General features: G+C 36.1%; 1 protein-coding gene across 1 annotated transcript; it reads left to right on the forward strand.

The window, feature by feature from the left end:
• The first annotated feature begins 13,909 nt into the window (after positions 1–13,909).
• On the forward strand, positions 13,910–14,851 carry LOC137759212 (olfactory receptor 4K13-like). Its single transcript, XM_068535190.1, has one exon. It carries the CDS (start codon positions 13,910–13,912, stop codon positions 14,849–14,851), a length of 942 nt encoding a protein of 313 aa, XP_068391291.1.
• Positions 14,852–15,613: the final 762 nt, after the last annotated feature.

A 15,613-nucleotide genomic window follows, 5' to 3' on the forward strand; every position in this document is an offset into this window, starting at 1 on the left:
TGATGTTTCCTATTTGACTTAAGGCAAGATCCTCAAGATTCTGAATAAAGGACTATGCATAGTAAAATAACATTAAGTAGAAAGAATCATGCTGTTAAATATTTTTATGGACACTTAAAGATGTAGTTATTTGTTCCTAATTTGGTGGAGAGAGGAAAAGAAAGCTGTTATATTCCATGAGAAACTGTCATGAAAGTAGTTAACTTCATATTTTAAAGTTTTGGAGAGTTTTGTGGTTATTCCTAATGGTTATTTTTTAAATCTTAGAGAGGAATTAGAGTTCACTCAAAAATCTTTTCACTCTGAATGCAATAATGATAGGTATTTGGTATGTCAGTCATTATTTGGTTACAGATAACTAAACTATTCTGGCTATTTTTTAAATAAAGGTAATATAAGGCATTGGGTGCTTACAAACTCATGGAAAGGACTGTAGGGGTAGACTTTGATATGGCACAGAGTAATAAATCCCAAAACATTACCAACAAACTGGTGTATAAAAGGAGTTACATCCTCATAGTAATTATAAAGCTGGGGAATACAGAAGTCATTTTTTGACTGTTGGTTCCAAGATCACATAACTTGAAAAATGGCCTATGATCAGGAAAATACTCCAGAGCTGCTCTAGTATTACTAGATACCCCCCCAAGAAAATGGAAGCCTTACATTCTGTTGTCTCTACACCCACTTCTATCATTTATAAATTTAAATCTTACATAAATGAAATAAAAATCCAGAGAATACATCAGGGTTCAGTTTTAATCCTTGAGGTCTATGGATGAACCATAGATAGACTGAGTGTTATTAAGACCGCAAATGAGGTTAAACCCAACAAAATCCCTGTTTGGATTAAGGCAGGGTTTCTCAGCCTTGGCATTATTGACATTTGGGGCCACACAATTCTTTGTTGTGGAAGGTTATCCTATGTAATACAGATTGTTTAGCAGCATTCCTGACCTCTATTTACTAGGTGCTAGTAGCATCTCCTCAGTTGTAACAATCAAAAATATCTCTAGCTTTGCCTAATGTCCTCTAGAGGGCAAATTTGCCCCCATTTGAGAAACAATGGGTTAAGGGAATTTACCTCCACTATATTGATCTAATAGTGAGATGCATGAACCTTCTTTTGGGGAAAGTAACATGATCTGGAGCCTGTATAGCTTACAATTTGTAATAAAAAATATCCATAATTTAATAGAAAATCACTAGAAATACCAAAGGATAGAAATATATTATCAAAATATAAGATAAAAAATATAGATAACTAAAATAGAAGCAGAGATTATGCAGAATATGAAAGTGAATAAAATAACATTACAATTTTTGCTATTAGTATGTTCAAGATAACAGAAGAAAAAGTGTAGTAAATAGGTTAAAAAAAGAGATAACTTCAACAGAGAATTGGAATCCATAAAAAGAATTAAAAGGAAATTCTAGAACTGAAAAAAATCTGAAATAAAAAATATATTAGATAAGTTTAAAATAAGATTAAACACAGAAGAAGACAAAAAGGTGAACTGGAAGTTAAGTCAACAGAAAATATTCAAATTGAAATGTAAATAGGAAAAAGAATGAAAAATAAAGGAAAGGACATTAGAGATTTGTGAGATACAATAAAAAAGTCTTACATATGTGCAATTGAAGTTCAAGTAGGATAGGGAGAGGGGAGAAATGCAATATTTGAAGAGATAACCAAGATTGTTTACAAACTGATAAAAGACATCAACCCATGTATACAAAAACTCTATGAATGACCAATAAAACACCCAAACACATTAATATAAGACAGATAAAAATTAAAGAAAGACTCTTAGATGCCTCTGGGGTGAGGAGACACTTGTTGATTTGAAGGGAATAACAGTAAGATGGACAGCTTTCTCCATAACAGAAACATGGGATCCCGAGGACAATGGAGTGATGTCTTTAATGTGCTGAAAGAAAATAATACCAACCTAAAAGTCTAGATGAGATTAAAACACAGTCTTTAAGTGAAGGTGAAATAAAGACATTTTCAAAAAAACAAAAATGAGCAAATCTGTTGTTTAAAAACTTGCACTAAATAAATATTAATAATAGTTCTTCAGGTAAAAGAAAATAATGCTGGAGGAGAATACTAGTGTGAAGGAAGGAATAAAGAAGTAGAAGTCAACTATGTTGATACATGTAAATAAGTACACACTGAATATTGACTACACAAAAAAATAGTAGATAACTCATGGGACTTGTCATGTGTATATATGACATACATATATACATATATATGCATATATAAATGCATGACGATAGTGAAAAATGACAGACCATTTACATTTAATGAGATTACTATTTATTTATTTATTTATTTATTTATTTATTTATTTATTTATTTAGTTTTGGCTGCGTTGGGTCTTCGTTGCTGCACGCGGGCTTTCTCCAGTTGTGGCGAGTGGAGGATACTCTTCATTGCGGTGCGTGGGCTTCTCATTGCAGAGGCTTCTCTTGTTGCAGAGCATGGGCTCTAGGTGTGCGGGCTTCAGTAGTTGTGGCATGTGGGCTCGGTAGTTGTGGTTCACAGGCTCTAGAGCACAGCCTCAGTAGTTGTGGCGCATGGGCTCAGTTGCTCCACGGCATGTGGGATCTTCCTGGGCCAGGGCTCGAACCTATGTCCCCTGCATTGGCAGGTGGATTCTTAACCACTGCACCACCAGGGAAGTCGCTGAGATTATTATTGATATGGTTAGATTAAAATTTGCTTTCTTGCCAGATGTTTTATATTACTCTACTTTTTCTGCTTTCTTTTGGTTTAACTGAAGAAGACAAGGAAATGGATTCTTTCCTATGGCCACCAGAAAGAAATGCAACTCTGCCAACACTGTGAGTTTATCCCAGTGAGACTGCATCAGACTTCTGACCTAAAAATTGTAAGATAATATTTTTGCTATTTTAAGTCACTAGCTTGTGGTAATTTGTTACAGCATCAGTAGTAAATTAATAAACCACAGTTTAGTTAAACAATAACACATTAACATACTTTTTATTTTTCTGTCCTTTTACTTTTAATCTACGTATCTTTATTTTTAATGATGGCTTCTTGTCTGAAACATACATTTTATCGAATGTGAAAATCTCTGTGTTTAATTGGGCTATTAAGCCATTTACATATATTATGCTTATAGATACAGTTTGGTTAAAATTGACAAACTTTCTGTTTATATTTGTTTTATCTGTTTTTTTCCAATTTTGTGTTTTTTGCCTTTTTTGGATACTTAACTGTTATTTTATATCATCATTAATTTATAGTTAGATTGGTTCAAGATGGCGGACTAGAAGCACGTGCTCTCATTCCCTCTTGCGAGAGCACCAGAATCACAATTAACTGCTGAACAATCATCGACAGAAAGACACTGGAACTCACCAAAGAAGATACCCCACATCCAAAGACAAAGGAGAAGCCACAATGAGACGGTAGGATGGGCGCAATCACAATAAAATCAAATCCCATAACTCCTGGGTAGGTGACTCACAAACTGGAGAACACTTATACCACAGAAGTCCACCCACTGGAGTGAAGGTTCTGAGCCCCACGTCAGGCTTCCCAAGCTGGGGGTCTGGCAATGGGAGGAGGAATTCCCAGAGAATCAGACTTTGAAGGTGAGCAGGATTTGATTGCAGGACTTCGACAGGACTGGGGGAACCAGAGACTCCACTCTTGGGGGGCATACACAAAGTATTGTGTGCATCGGGACCCAAGGGAAGTAACAGTGACCCCACAGGAGACTGAACCAGACTTACATGCTAGTGTTGGAGTGTCTCCTGCAGAGGCGGCAGGTGGCTGTGTCTCACCATGAGGATAAGGACACTGGCAGCAGAAGTTCTGGGACGTACTCCTTGGCATGAGCCTTCCCAGAGTCCACCATTAGCCCCACCAACCCGGGTAGGATCCAAGGTTGGGTTGCCTCAGGCCAAACAACAAACAGGGAGGAACCCAGCCCCACCCATCAGCAGACAAGCAGATTAAAGTTTTACTGAGCTCTGCCCACCAGAGAAACACCCAACTCTACCCACCACCAATCCCTCCCATCAGGAAACTTGCACAAGCCTCTTAGAGAACCTCATCCACCAGAGGGCAGAGAGCAGAAGCAAGAAGAACTACAATCCTGCAGCCTGTGGAACAAAAACCACATTCACAGAAAGATAGACAAGATGAAAAGGCAGAAGGCTATGTACCAGATGAAGGAACAAGATAAAAACCCAGAAAAACACTAAATGAAGTGGAGAGAGGCAACCTTCCAGAAAGAATTCAGAATAATGATAGTGAAGATGATCCAGGACCTTGGAAAAACAATGGAGGCAAAGATTGAGAAGATGCAAGAAATGTTGAACAAAGACCTAGAAGAATTAAAGAACAAACAAAGAGAGATGAACAATACAATAACTGAAATGAAAAATACACTAGAAGGAATCAATAGCAGAATAACTGAGGCAGAAGAACGGATAAGTGACCTGGAAGACAGAATGGTGGAATTCACTGCTGTGGAACAGACTAAAGAAAAAAGAATGAAAAGAAATGAAGACAGTCTAAGAGACCTCTGGGAAAACATTAAATGCAACAACATTCGCATTATAGGGGTCCCAGAAGGAGAAGAGAGAGAGAAACGACCCGAGAAAATCTATGAAGAGATTATAGTCGAAAACTTCCCTAACATGGGAAAGGAAATAGCCACCCAAGTCCAGGAAGTGCGGAGAGTCCCATACAGGAGAAATCCAGGGAGTAACACGCTGAGACACATAGTAATCAAACTGGAAAAAATTAAAGACTAAGAAAAATTATTGAAAGCAACAAGGGAAAAACGACAAATAACATACAAGGGAACTCCCATAAGGTTAACAGCTGATTTCTCAGCAGAAACTCTGCAAGCCAGAAAGGAGTGGCATAGTGGCATGACAGATTTAAAGTGATGAAAGGGAAGAACCTACAACCAAGATTATTCTACCCAGCAAGGATCTCATTCAGATTTGATGGAGAAATCAAAAGCTTTACACACAAGCAAAAGCTAAGGGAATTCAGCACCACCAAACCAGCTCTACAACAAATGCTAAAGGAACTTCTCTAAGTGGGGAACACAAGGGAAGAAAAGGACCTACAAAAACACACCCAAAACAATTAAGAAAATGGTCATAGGAACATACATATCAATAATTACCTTAAACATGAATGGATTAAATGCTCCAACCAAAAGACACAGGCTTGCTGAATGGATACAAAAACAAGACCCATATATATGCTGTCTACAAGAGACCCACTTCAGACCTAGGGACAGATACAGACTGAAAGTGAGGGAATGGAAAAAGATATTCCATGCAAATGGAAATCAAAAGAAAGCTGGAGTAGCAATACTCATATCAGATAAAATAGACTTTAAAACAAAGAATGTTACAAGAGACAAGGAAGGACACTAAATAATGATCAAGGGATCAATTCAAGAAGAAGATATAACAATTATAAATATATATGCACCCAACATAGGAGCACCTCAATACATAAGGCAACTACTAACAGCTATAAAAGAGGAAATTAACAGTAACACAGTAATAGTGGGGGACTTTAACACCCCACTTACACCAATGGACAGAAAATTAATATGGAAACACAAACTTTAAATGACACAAGAGACCAGATAGATTTAACTGATATTTATAGGACATTCCATCCAAAAACCACAGATTACACTTTCTTCTCAAGTGCGCACAGAACATTCTCCAGGATAGATCATATCTTGGGTCACAAATCAAGCCTCAGTAAATTAAAGAAAATTGAAATCATATCAAGCATCTTTTCTGACCACAATGCTATGAGATTAGAAATCAATTACAGGGAAAAAAACGTAAAAAGCACAAACACATGGAGGCTAAACAATACGTTACTAAATAAACAAGAGATCACTGAAGAAATCAAAGAGGAAATCAAAAAGTACCTAGAAAAAAATGACAATGAAAACACGATGATCCAAAACCTATGGGATGCAGCAAAAGAAGTTTTAAGAGGGAAGTTTATAGCTATACAAGCCTACCTCAAGAAACAAGAAAAGTCTCAAATAAACAATCTAACGTTACACCTAAAGGAACTAGAGAAAGAAGAACAAACAAAACCCAAAGTTAGCAGAAGGAAAGAAATCATAAAGATCAGAGCAGAAATAAATGAAATAGAAACAAAGAAAACAATAGCAAAGATCAATAAAACTAAAAGCTGGTTCTTTGAGAAGATAAACAAAATTGATAAACTATTAGCCAGACTCCTCAAGAAAAAGAGGGAGAGGACACAAATCAATAAAATTAGAAATGGAAAAGGAGAAATCACAACTGACACTGAAGAAATACAAAGGATTATGAGAGATTACTACGAACAATTATATGCCAATAAAATGGACAACCTGGAAGAAATGGACCAATTCTTAGAAAGGTATAACCTTCCAAGACTGAACCACGAAGAAATAGAAAATATGAACAGACCAATCACAAGTAATGAAATTGAAACTGTGATTAAAAATCTTCCAACAAACAAGACTCCAGGACCAGATGGCTTCACAGGTGAACTCTATCAAACATTTAGAGACGAGCTAACACCCATCCTTCTCAAACTCTTCCAAAAAATTGCAGAGGAAGGAACACTCCCAAACTCATTCTATGAGGCCACCATCACCCTGATACCAAAACCAGACAAAGATACTACAAAAAAAGAAAATTACAGACCAATATCACTGATGAATATAGATGCAAAAATCCTCAACAAAATTCTAGAAAACAGAATCCAACAACACAGTAAAAGGATCATACACCACGACCATGTGGGATTTATCCCAGGGATGCAAGGATTCTTCAATATACGCAAATCAATCCATGTGATACACCACATTAACAAATTGAAGAAGAAAAACCATATGATCATCTCAGTAGCTGCAGAAAAAGCTTTTGACAAAATTCAACACCCATTTATGATAAAAACTCTCCAGAAAGTGGGCACAGAGGGAACCTACCTCAACATAATAAAGGCCATATACGACAAACTCACAGCAAACATCATTCTCAATGGTGAAAAACTGAAAACATTTCCTCTAAGATCAGGAACAAGACAAGGATGTCCACTCTCACCACTATTATTCAACATAGTTTTGGAAGTCCTAGCCACAGCAGAGGAGAAAAAGAAAAGTAATACAAATTGGAAAAGAAGAAGTAAAACTGTTCACTGTTTGCAGATGACATGATATTATACATAGAGAATCCTAAAGATGCCGGCAGAAAAGTACTAGAGCTTATCAATGAATTTGGTAAAGTTGCAGGATACAAAATCAATGCCCAGATATCTCTTGCATTCCTATACACTAATGATGAAAAATATGAAAGAGAAATTAAGGAAACACTCTCATTTACCATTGCAACAAAAAGAATAAAATACCTGGGAATAAACCTACCTAGGGAGACAAAATACCTGTATGCAGAAAACTATAAGACACTGAAGAAAGAAATTAAAGATGATACCAACAGATGGAAAGATATTCCATGTTCTTACACTGGAAGAATCAATATTGTGAAAATGACTATACTACCCAAAGCAATCTACAAATTCAATGCAATCCCTATCAAATTACCAATGGCATTTTTTACAGAACTAGAACAAAAAAACTTAAAATTTGCATGGAGACAAAAAAGACCCTGAATAGCCAAAGCAGTCTTGAGGGGAAAAATCTGAGCTGGAGGAATCAGACTCCCTGACATCAGACTATACTGCAAAGCTACAGTAATCAAGACAATATGGTACTGGCACAAAAACAGAAACATAGATCAATGGAATAGGATAGAATGCCCAGAGATAAACCCATGTACCTATGGTCAACTAATCTATGACAAAGGAGGCAAGGATATACAATGGAGAAAAGACAGTCTCTTCAATAAGTGATGCTGGGAAATCTGGACAGCTACATGTAAAAGAATGAAATTAGAACACTCCCTAACACCATACACAAAAATAAACTCAAAATGGATTAGAGACCTAAATGTAAGATTGGACACTATAAAATTCTTAGAGGAAAACATAGGAAGAACACTCTTTCACATAAATCACAGCAAGATCTTTTTTGATCCACCTCCTAGAGTAATGGAAATAAAAACAAAAATAAACAAATGGGACCTAATGAAACTTAAAAGCTTTTGCAGGGGGCTTCCCTGGTGGCGCAGTGGTTAAGAATCTGCCTGCCAATGCAGGGGACATGGGTTCGAGCCCTGGTCTGGGAAGATCCCACATGCCGCGGAGCAACAAAGCCCGTGAGCCACAACTACTGAGCCTGTGCATCTGGAGCCCGTGCTCCGCAACAAGAGAGGTCACGATAGTGAGAGGCCCACGCACCGCGTTGAAGAGTGGCCCCCACTCGCTGCAACTAGAGAAAGCCCTCGCACAGAAACGAAGACCCAACACAGCCAAAAATAAATAAATAAATTTAAAAATTAAAAAAAAAAAAAAAGCTTTTGCAAAGCAAAGGAAACTACAAACAAGACAAAAAGACAACCCTCAGAATGGGAGAAAATATTTGCAAATGAATCAACAGACAAAGGATTAATCTCCAAAATACATAAACAGCTCATGCAGCTCAATATTAAAAAAACAAACAACCCAATCAAAAAATGGGCAGAAGACCTAAATAGACATTTTTCTAAAGAGGACATACAGATGGCTGAGAAGCACATGAAAAGCTGCTCAACATCACTAATTATTAGAGGAATGCAAATCAAAACTACAATGAGGTATCACCTCACACCAGTTAGAATGGGCATCATCAGAAAATCTACAAACAATAAATGCTGGAGAGGGTGTGGAGAAAAGGGAGCCCTCTTGCACTGTTGGTGGGAATGTAAATTGATACAGCCACTATGGAGAACAGTATGGAGGTTCCTTTAAAAACTAAAGATAAAATTACCATATGGTCCAGCAATCCCACTACTGGGCATATACCCAGAGAAAACCGTAATTCAAAAAGACACATGCACCCCAGTGTTCATTGCTGCGCTATTTACAATAGCCAGGTCATGGAAGCAACCTTAATGCCCATCAATGGATGAATGGATAAAGAAGGTGTGGTACATATATGCACTGGAATATTACTCAGCCATAAAAAGGAACGAAATTGGATCATTTGTAGAGACGTGGATGAATCTAGAGACTGTCATGCAGAGTGAAGTAAGTCAGAAAGAGAAAAACAAATATCATATATTAACGCATATATGTGGAACCTAGAAAAATGGTACAGATCAACCAGTTTGCAGGGCAGAAATAGAGACACAGATGTAGAGAACAAATGTATGGACACCAAGGGGGGAAAGCAGTGGGGGGTGGGGGGGGTGTGATGAATTGGGCGATTGGGATTGACATGTATACACTGATGTGTATAAAATTGATGACTAATAAGAACCTGCTGTATATTAAAAAAAAAACTTATAATACTAAACTAACAGTATATAACTAAATATTTACAGTATTTAATGTTAGCATAAAAGCAAACACTTTTCCAAAATAGACCTGAGACAATATGGGGCAAGGGAGAGGCAAAGAGTATAACTTGCCAATGAGTCCGACCCTATAGAGAAATTTTACCAAGTAGCTACCTGATGATATTGTTTTCTTTCATGTTATTTGCCACCTCTAATTGCAAGGGCGGTTGTACAATGTCTCTAAATGAATTCAGGTATCTGTTGCAATTGAGGAATGGGAGAAGGCCGCACAGCAGACAATAGCAGTCCCTGCTCTGTGGTCTATGCTCATGGCTAAACTAGACACTGGTGAGAAAAATAGTGGAGTTGGGATTGGCCCAGGCTGGTGAGATGCAGCTTTTTGGACAGGGTTTAAGACTCCATGGAAGCATATAGGCAACTGATCCCAAGAAAATGAGGTTTCATTATCAAGAAGGAAGAGAATCATGGTTGGGAAGCTAACAAGTTTTGCCCTTTGCAGTTATCATCACTGTTATTCAATATTGCTTGAAAATTTTAACATCATAGCACACTAAAAAGTAATAGAAAAATATATTATTAATGTTTGGAGATCATTTTATCAGTAACCTAAGACACAGAAGAGAATGTAATAGAAAAACTTTTAGCAACGAGATTTCAGCAATGATACCATTTACCACCTAAATAGGTAAAATGAAATCAATAGCAGTAAGATCAATCATGTTAAGGAAAAACTCATATTAAATATAGCACCAAAGTACAAAATATGCAAAATTACATTTAACAAAAAATGTGTTACCAAAAAATGTGTTGAAATAACAAGTATGACAACATTTTGTTGTGTCATAAATGTAGGCAAGTGTTTAAAAGGACATAAAATCTTTCCCAAATACTCAATTTTGTAATTCTGTTCATTTCTATCTACATTTTTATAAGTTTAATATTGTGATATCAAAATAACTAGTGGAACTTGTTTCAATTTTAGAAAAGAAATCAATTTAATTTAGAATAAAAAGATATGAAAGGGGCTTCCCTGGTGGCGCAGTGGTTAAGAACCCGCCTGCCAATGCAGTGGACACGTGTTCGAGCCCTGGTCCAGGAAGATCCCACATGCCACGGAGCAACTAAGCCCGTGTGCCACAACTACTGAGCCCGTGCTCTAGAGCCCGCGAGCCACAACTACTGAAGCCAGTGCACCTAGAGCCCGTGCTCCTCAAAAAGAGAAACCACTGCAATGAGAAACCCATGCACCGCGACAACGAGTAGCCCCCGCGTGCCGCAACTAGAGAAAGCCTGCACACAGCAATGAAGACACAACACAGCCAAAAATAAATCAATTAAAAAAAAATGAAAATATACAAAAACACTTTGAATGAATAAAACAATGAGAAAGGACATGCCCTTCCTAACATTAAAATATACCATCAAAATGAGTAAAAATAGTGTGCAGTACCTCCTCAAAAGTTAACAGGCAAAACAAGGAAGAAAATGGGCAGACCTAAAGGAGAGCCTGATCTATCTACCAATTTACTAAGTTATAAAAAAATAACAAATTGTTAGTGGAATAAATTATTTCATTGGAATGATGAAAAATTTCCTCATATCATTTCTCAATAAATTCCAACAGATTTCAGTTTAAATATGAAATTTTCAACCTAATAAAATTTATAAAGTCATCTAGAATATTTATATTTGCCTAAATATAGCGTTTCTCAGTGCTTATTTTAGAAATTAAACTACAACAAAAGAAAAAATTATATGAAAATCCCGTAATTCACAGCTAGTGACATCTTCCAATACCCTCTTGATTATTTGTTGTTCCCTTAAAGTACTGTCAATTTGAGAAGTGAAAAATGGTGTCTCATTTTCTGTAATGGCAAAAGTCTCTTTTAACAATCCCAATTACTTTTTACTGTCAGTCTCTGAGGACTCTGAAACAATCAAATGAGATTTCTCCTTTATGCCTCCTATTAAGGGATACATTTATATACTGTTGTCTTTTGAAGTTCAGAGTGGAAAATAAAATCACTGGATGATGAAGATTACACATTCAGGATTTCGTATTGATGTTACTACTGAAGTCCAAGTGCAACTGGTAGGTTACATAATCCTGACATATTACTCTACCTATATACCACATCTATCACACTAGTTTCATTTACAGTATAAATGAATGATAAAATGATAAAATTCAAATGCCAAAAAAATAACTGATGTGAGGGTTGGAAAGGGGAAATTGCACTGGAAAAAAACTTGATTTTTATACCAATGGAAAAAAGATACAAAAATCACTCTAATCATGTTTACTAGGAATTAAGAAAATAATATCGCAATCCAGGCCAAATAAATTATTCTTAGAGACAAGGGTATGTTTTCAAGGTATGTTTTAATTGTTTGGCTATACTGATCAGATTGAATGACTTTATTCTTTGAACTATTGTATAATATAGAGAAAGTTGCATATTTGTTTCTAGGGATGCAATTATTTTTAAAACTAGATAGATAATAGAACTGCAAGGATAAAATGCCTGATTCATGGCTTGGAAAATCATAGAATGTCACCACTTCCAAAATATTGATGCTTTCATTACACTTGTTAGGAATATATGATGAAATCTCCTATGACAATAGTCTGAAAATGGCCATATATTTATAAACAAATATTAGTTTGTAAAAAAAAAAAATGAGAGAAATCACACTGTCTAGGACCCTATCTTTGCTAAGTCCATGAGCACCTTCAAATCTACATATTTGCATACATCAGAAAATCACAGAAGGTCCAGGGGCTGTAGCTTAGATAATATCATTGTCTTATATTAAGAGTACAAAGCAAACAGAAGAAATGAGGATTCACATGCATGAATAACTATCAAAGATTTCCATTTTCTATTCCACTACCATGTGAAAGAAGTTTTTATGCTCCTCTGAGTGATGGTATCAAACAATGGTTAGAGTATGGGCCATTTAACGAAAAAATGTATTTTACTGATAGCAACCTTACATAGCTAAGTGCATTTAATTAAATGTTCATTATGGTCAACTGGATATACTGTATTTCTAAAATTTATACTGCATGATTAAAAGGTTAAAGGTACGCAAATAATCAAATATATCCTATTTTGTGCTCTCATTTCAGCATTAGGTCTGGCTCTAGGCTCTGAAGGAGGCAAGAAAAGCACTGGAGATGATCATCTAGCCTGGAATAAGACTTGAATAATAGACCTAAAATCAGATAAACAGGGGAGGCACTGAAATAAGTGGATTTATGTAGATCAAGCACTGACCTATTCCCCTTATGTGTAAGTATTTTTAAAAATTCATTTAGCTTAGCAGAGTCCACCTCAATCAGTACCACAATATCCATGACTTCTGTCCATCCTTGTCAAAGTTAAAGGTTAAATTAACCTCAGGGAAAAACAATGAGAGGAAACAAGTCCAAAGGGGATAAGTAACTATCCAAAGATGTCACTTCACTCAAATAATACGTCATACTTTTTGTTTGTTCGGTTTCACAATGGTAAATGATTCATTCAACTTACTCCTTACATCTCTTTAAGAGAGAAAAGTTCAACAAGACTACCTTGAAAACATCACTAGTTCATAGTCTTAATAACAGTGCTTTTGGTATTTCTACACACTCATTATATATATGAAAACATGTGAATTAAAATCAAATATCAGATAAAAATGGTCATTTGATCCAATTTTCCAACAGTAGGATAAGAGTGCACAGATGGGATACACTTATTTTTATAGCCACATAAAAGGAAGAGTTAGGCAAATATGTGAGATGATCATCTGTAATTTTGAGAGTCAATCTGGTCATTCACGTGTAAAACCTCAGTAATTGGGTTTGATCTCAGTACACTATATAACCGTCTCAACATTCAATTTTCTAGCAACAATATGGGTCTCTAATTAGTTCGTTTCAGGAAGCATAATGCACATCATGTGATTTCAGCAATTTTTTTTAATACGGCAAACTTTTTACTGCATACTGAGGATGTCACAAAAATACATTAGTGATGTACATCCTGAGAACCACAAAAGGCTGAAATCTACCTCCGGAAGCTTTTGAAAACTCTTCTCTGTCACTCTAATAAACTAAGTGTTTATACACAGTGTGATCTGGAGCTGAACATGAAGGGAGTCAAATTTTCTCAATGTCTAACTGATCTTACCTTGTACTAACCAAGAGAAAATTTGATTTAGTTGGCTTCATAACCACCACACTTTTATGGTCTGTGGTCCTGTGAAATATCTTCAACTGCAAAATGCTTACAAAGCAATCATATTATCAAAAGTGTTGTTTCCCTTAATAAGAAACAGGATGCTTAAGAAAATATTAGGTTCCCTGACCTATTAGTCCCTATCAGGTCTTGTGTGTTTTCCCCTTTCAGACAACTTCTGAAAAAATCTTGCAGAAGGATGAATGGATCTCCTGAATAACAGATCAGGTGTTTCTGAGTTCATTTTGCTGGGACTTTCTACTTCTCAAGAAACTCAAATATTCTTTTTTGCAATCTTCTTTCTTGTCTATGTAGCCATCATAGTAGGAAACCTCCTCATTGTGATTTCTGTGATATTTGATAACCATCTTCACTCCCCCATGTATTTCTTTCTGGCAAATTTATCATTTTTTGACTTATGTCTTTCCTCTGCTGTGACTCCCAAAGTGATATCAGACTTCCTTAGAAAATGCAAGACCATCTCTTGGTGGGGCTGCATGACCCAGATGTTTTTCATGCACTTCTTTGGAGGTGGAGAGATGTCTCTTCTGATAGCTATGGCCGTCGACAGGTATGTCGCCATATGCAAACCCTTGCACTACAAGACCATCATGAGTCACAAGGTGCTCATTGTGTTTCTACTGCTCTCGTGGGTGATTGGGCTCACACATACCACAAGCCAGATGATTTTCACAGTGGGTTTACCTTTCTGTGGTCCAAATGTTTTGGACAGCTTTTTCTGTGACCTCCCCCTGGTCATCAAGCTTGCCTGCACTGATACCTACACCCTAGAGCTCCTGGTGATTGTGAACAGTGGGCTCCTGTCCCTGGTCTGCTTAATTCTCTTGCTCATATCCTATGCTGTCATGCTGGTCACCATCTGGCATCACTCCTACAGTGCATCCTCCAAGGCTCTGTCCACACTCTCTGCTCACATCACTGTGGTCACTCTCTTCTTTGGTCCTGCTATCTCCATCTATGCTTTCCCATTTAATAGTTACTCTGTAGATAAGTTTCTTTCTGTGTTTTACTCTATAATCACCCCTCTTCTTAATCCAATTATTTATACTCTGAGGAATCAGGAAATGAAGGCAGCCATTAAGAGACTGAGCAGCCAGCATATTGGTTCTTGGCTCACCCACTAAACATTGTCTCTAACAAATGATTGTTTCGTGTTCTCTGCTGTTTGGGGATGTTGAGTCTTAAATATACATAGAAATATTATAAATAAAAATGTTAAATAATATGAATTTTCTTTTGTAAAAATTCATGGAATTATTAAGATATTTTTTATTTAAAATTCTAGTTGAAATGTTTTAGAACAGATGTAATACATAAATAAGAATGCATTCATTGCGTACTTCCTTTTCTTATAATTTGGCAAACAACTGTGATGGAGGTTTAAAATCCATAGAAAAAAAATTCTTCTAAAAATATAATATTTCAGTGAATCAATCTTTAAAAATAGGAAATTTTACCAAGACAGCACCTTATATGGTGTTTAGTGTTAATTTTAATTTCTATGCCGTATGTAGTAACTTAATAGGTGTTAAAATATCTACCAGTATATGACAACCATATAGAGATTTCACAGAGAAGTTCTGATTTGAATGAGGATTTGAAGAATTTTTCACTGTATAGCTTCAATAGGCTAATCATCTTTAGTATAATATATTGTGTGCTTAGAAATAATCATTCCAGACATTTCTTTGACAACCCAAATTGTTTTCTCAGCAAAACATCATCTGAAAAAGTAAAGATTAAAATCATGAACTGCTCATTGTATCTTGCTATACCAGGCAGCATGGATGTTCAATGTTCTTTTAACTAAATTCAGACATTTATGACTGAATTTTAAAATATATTTTTAAACATTTAAAAACTTTTAAACTTTTTAAAGAAGATTT

Source organism: Eschrichtius robustus, chromosome 1 (assembly GCF_028021215.1).
Source record: "Eschrichtius robustus isolate mEscRob2 chromosome 1, mEscRob2.pri, whole genome shotgun sequence".
NCBI lineage: Eukaryota > Metazoa > Chordata > Mammalia > Artiodactyla > Eschrichtiidae > Eschrichtius > Eschrichtius robustus.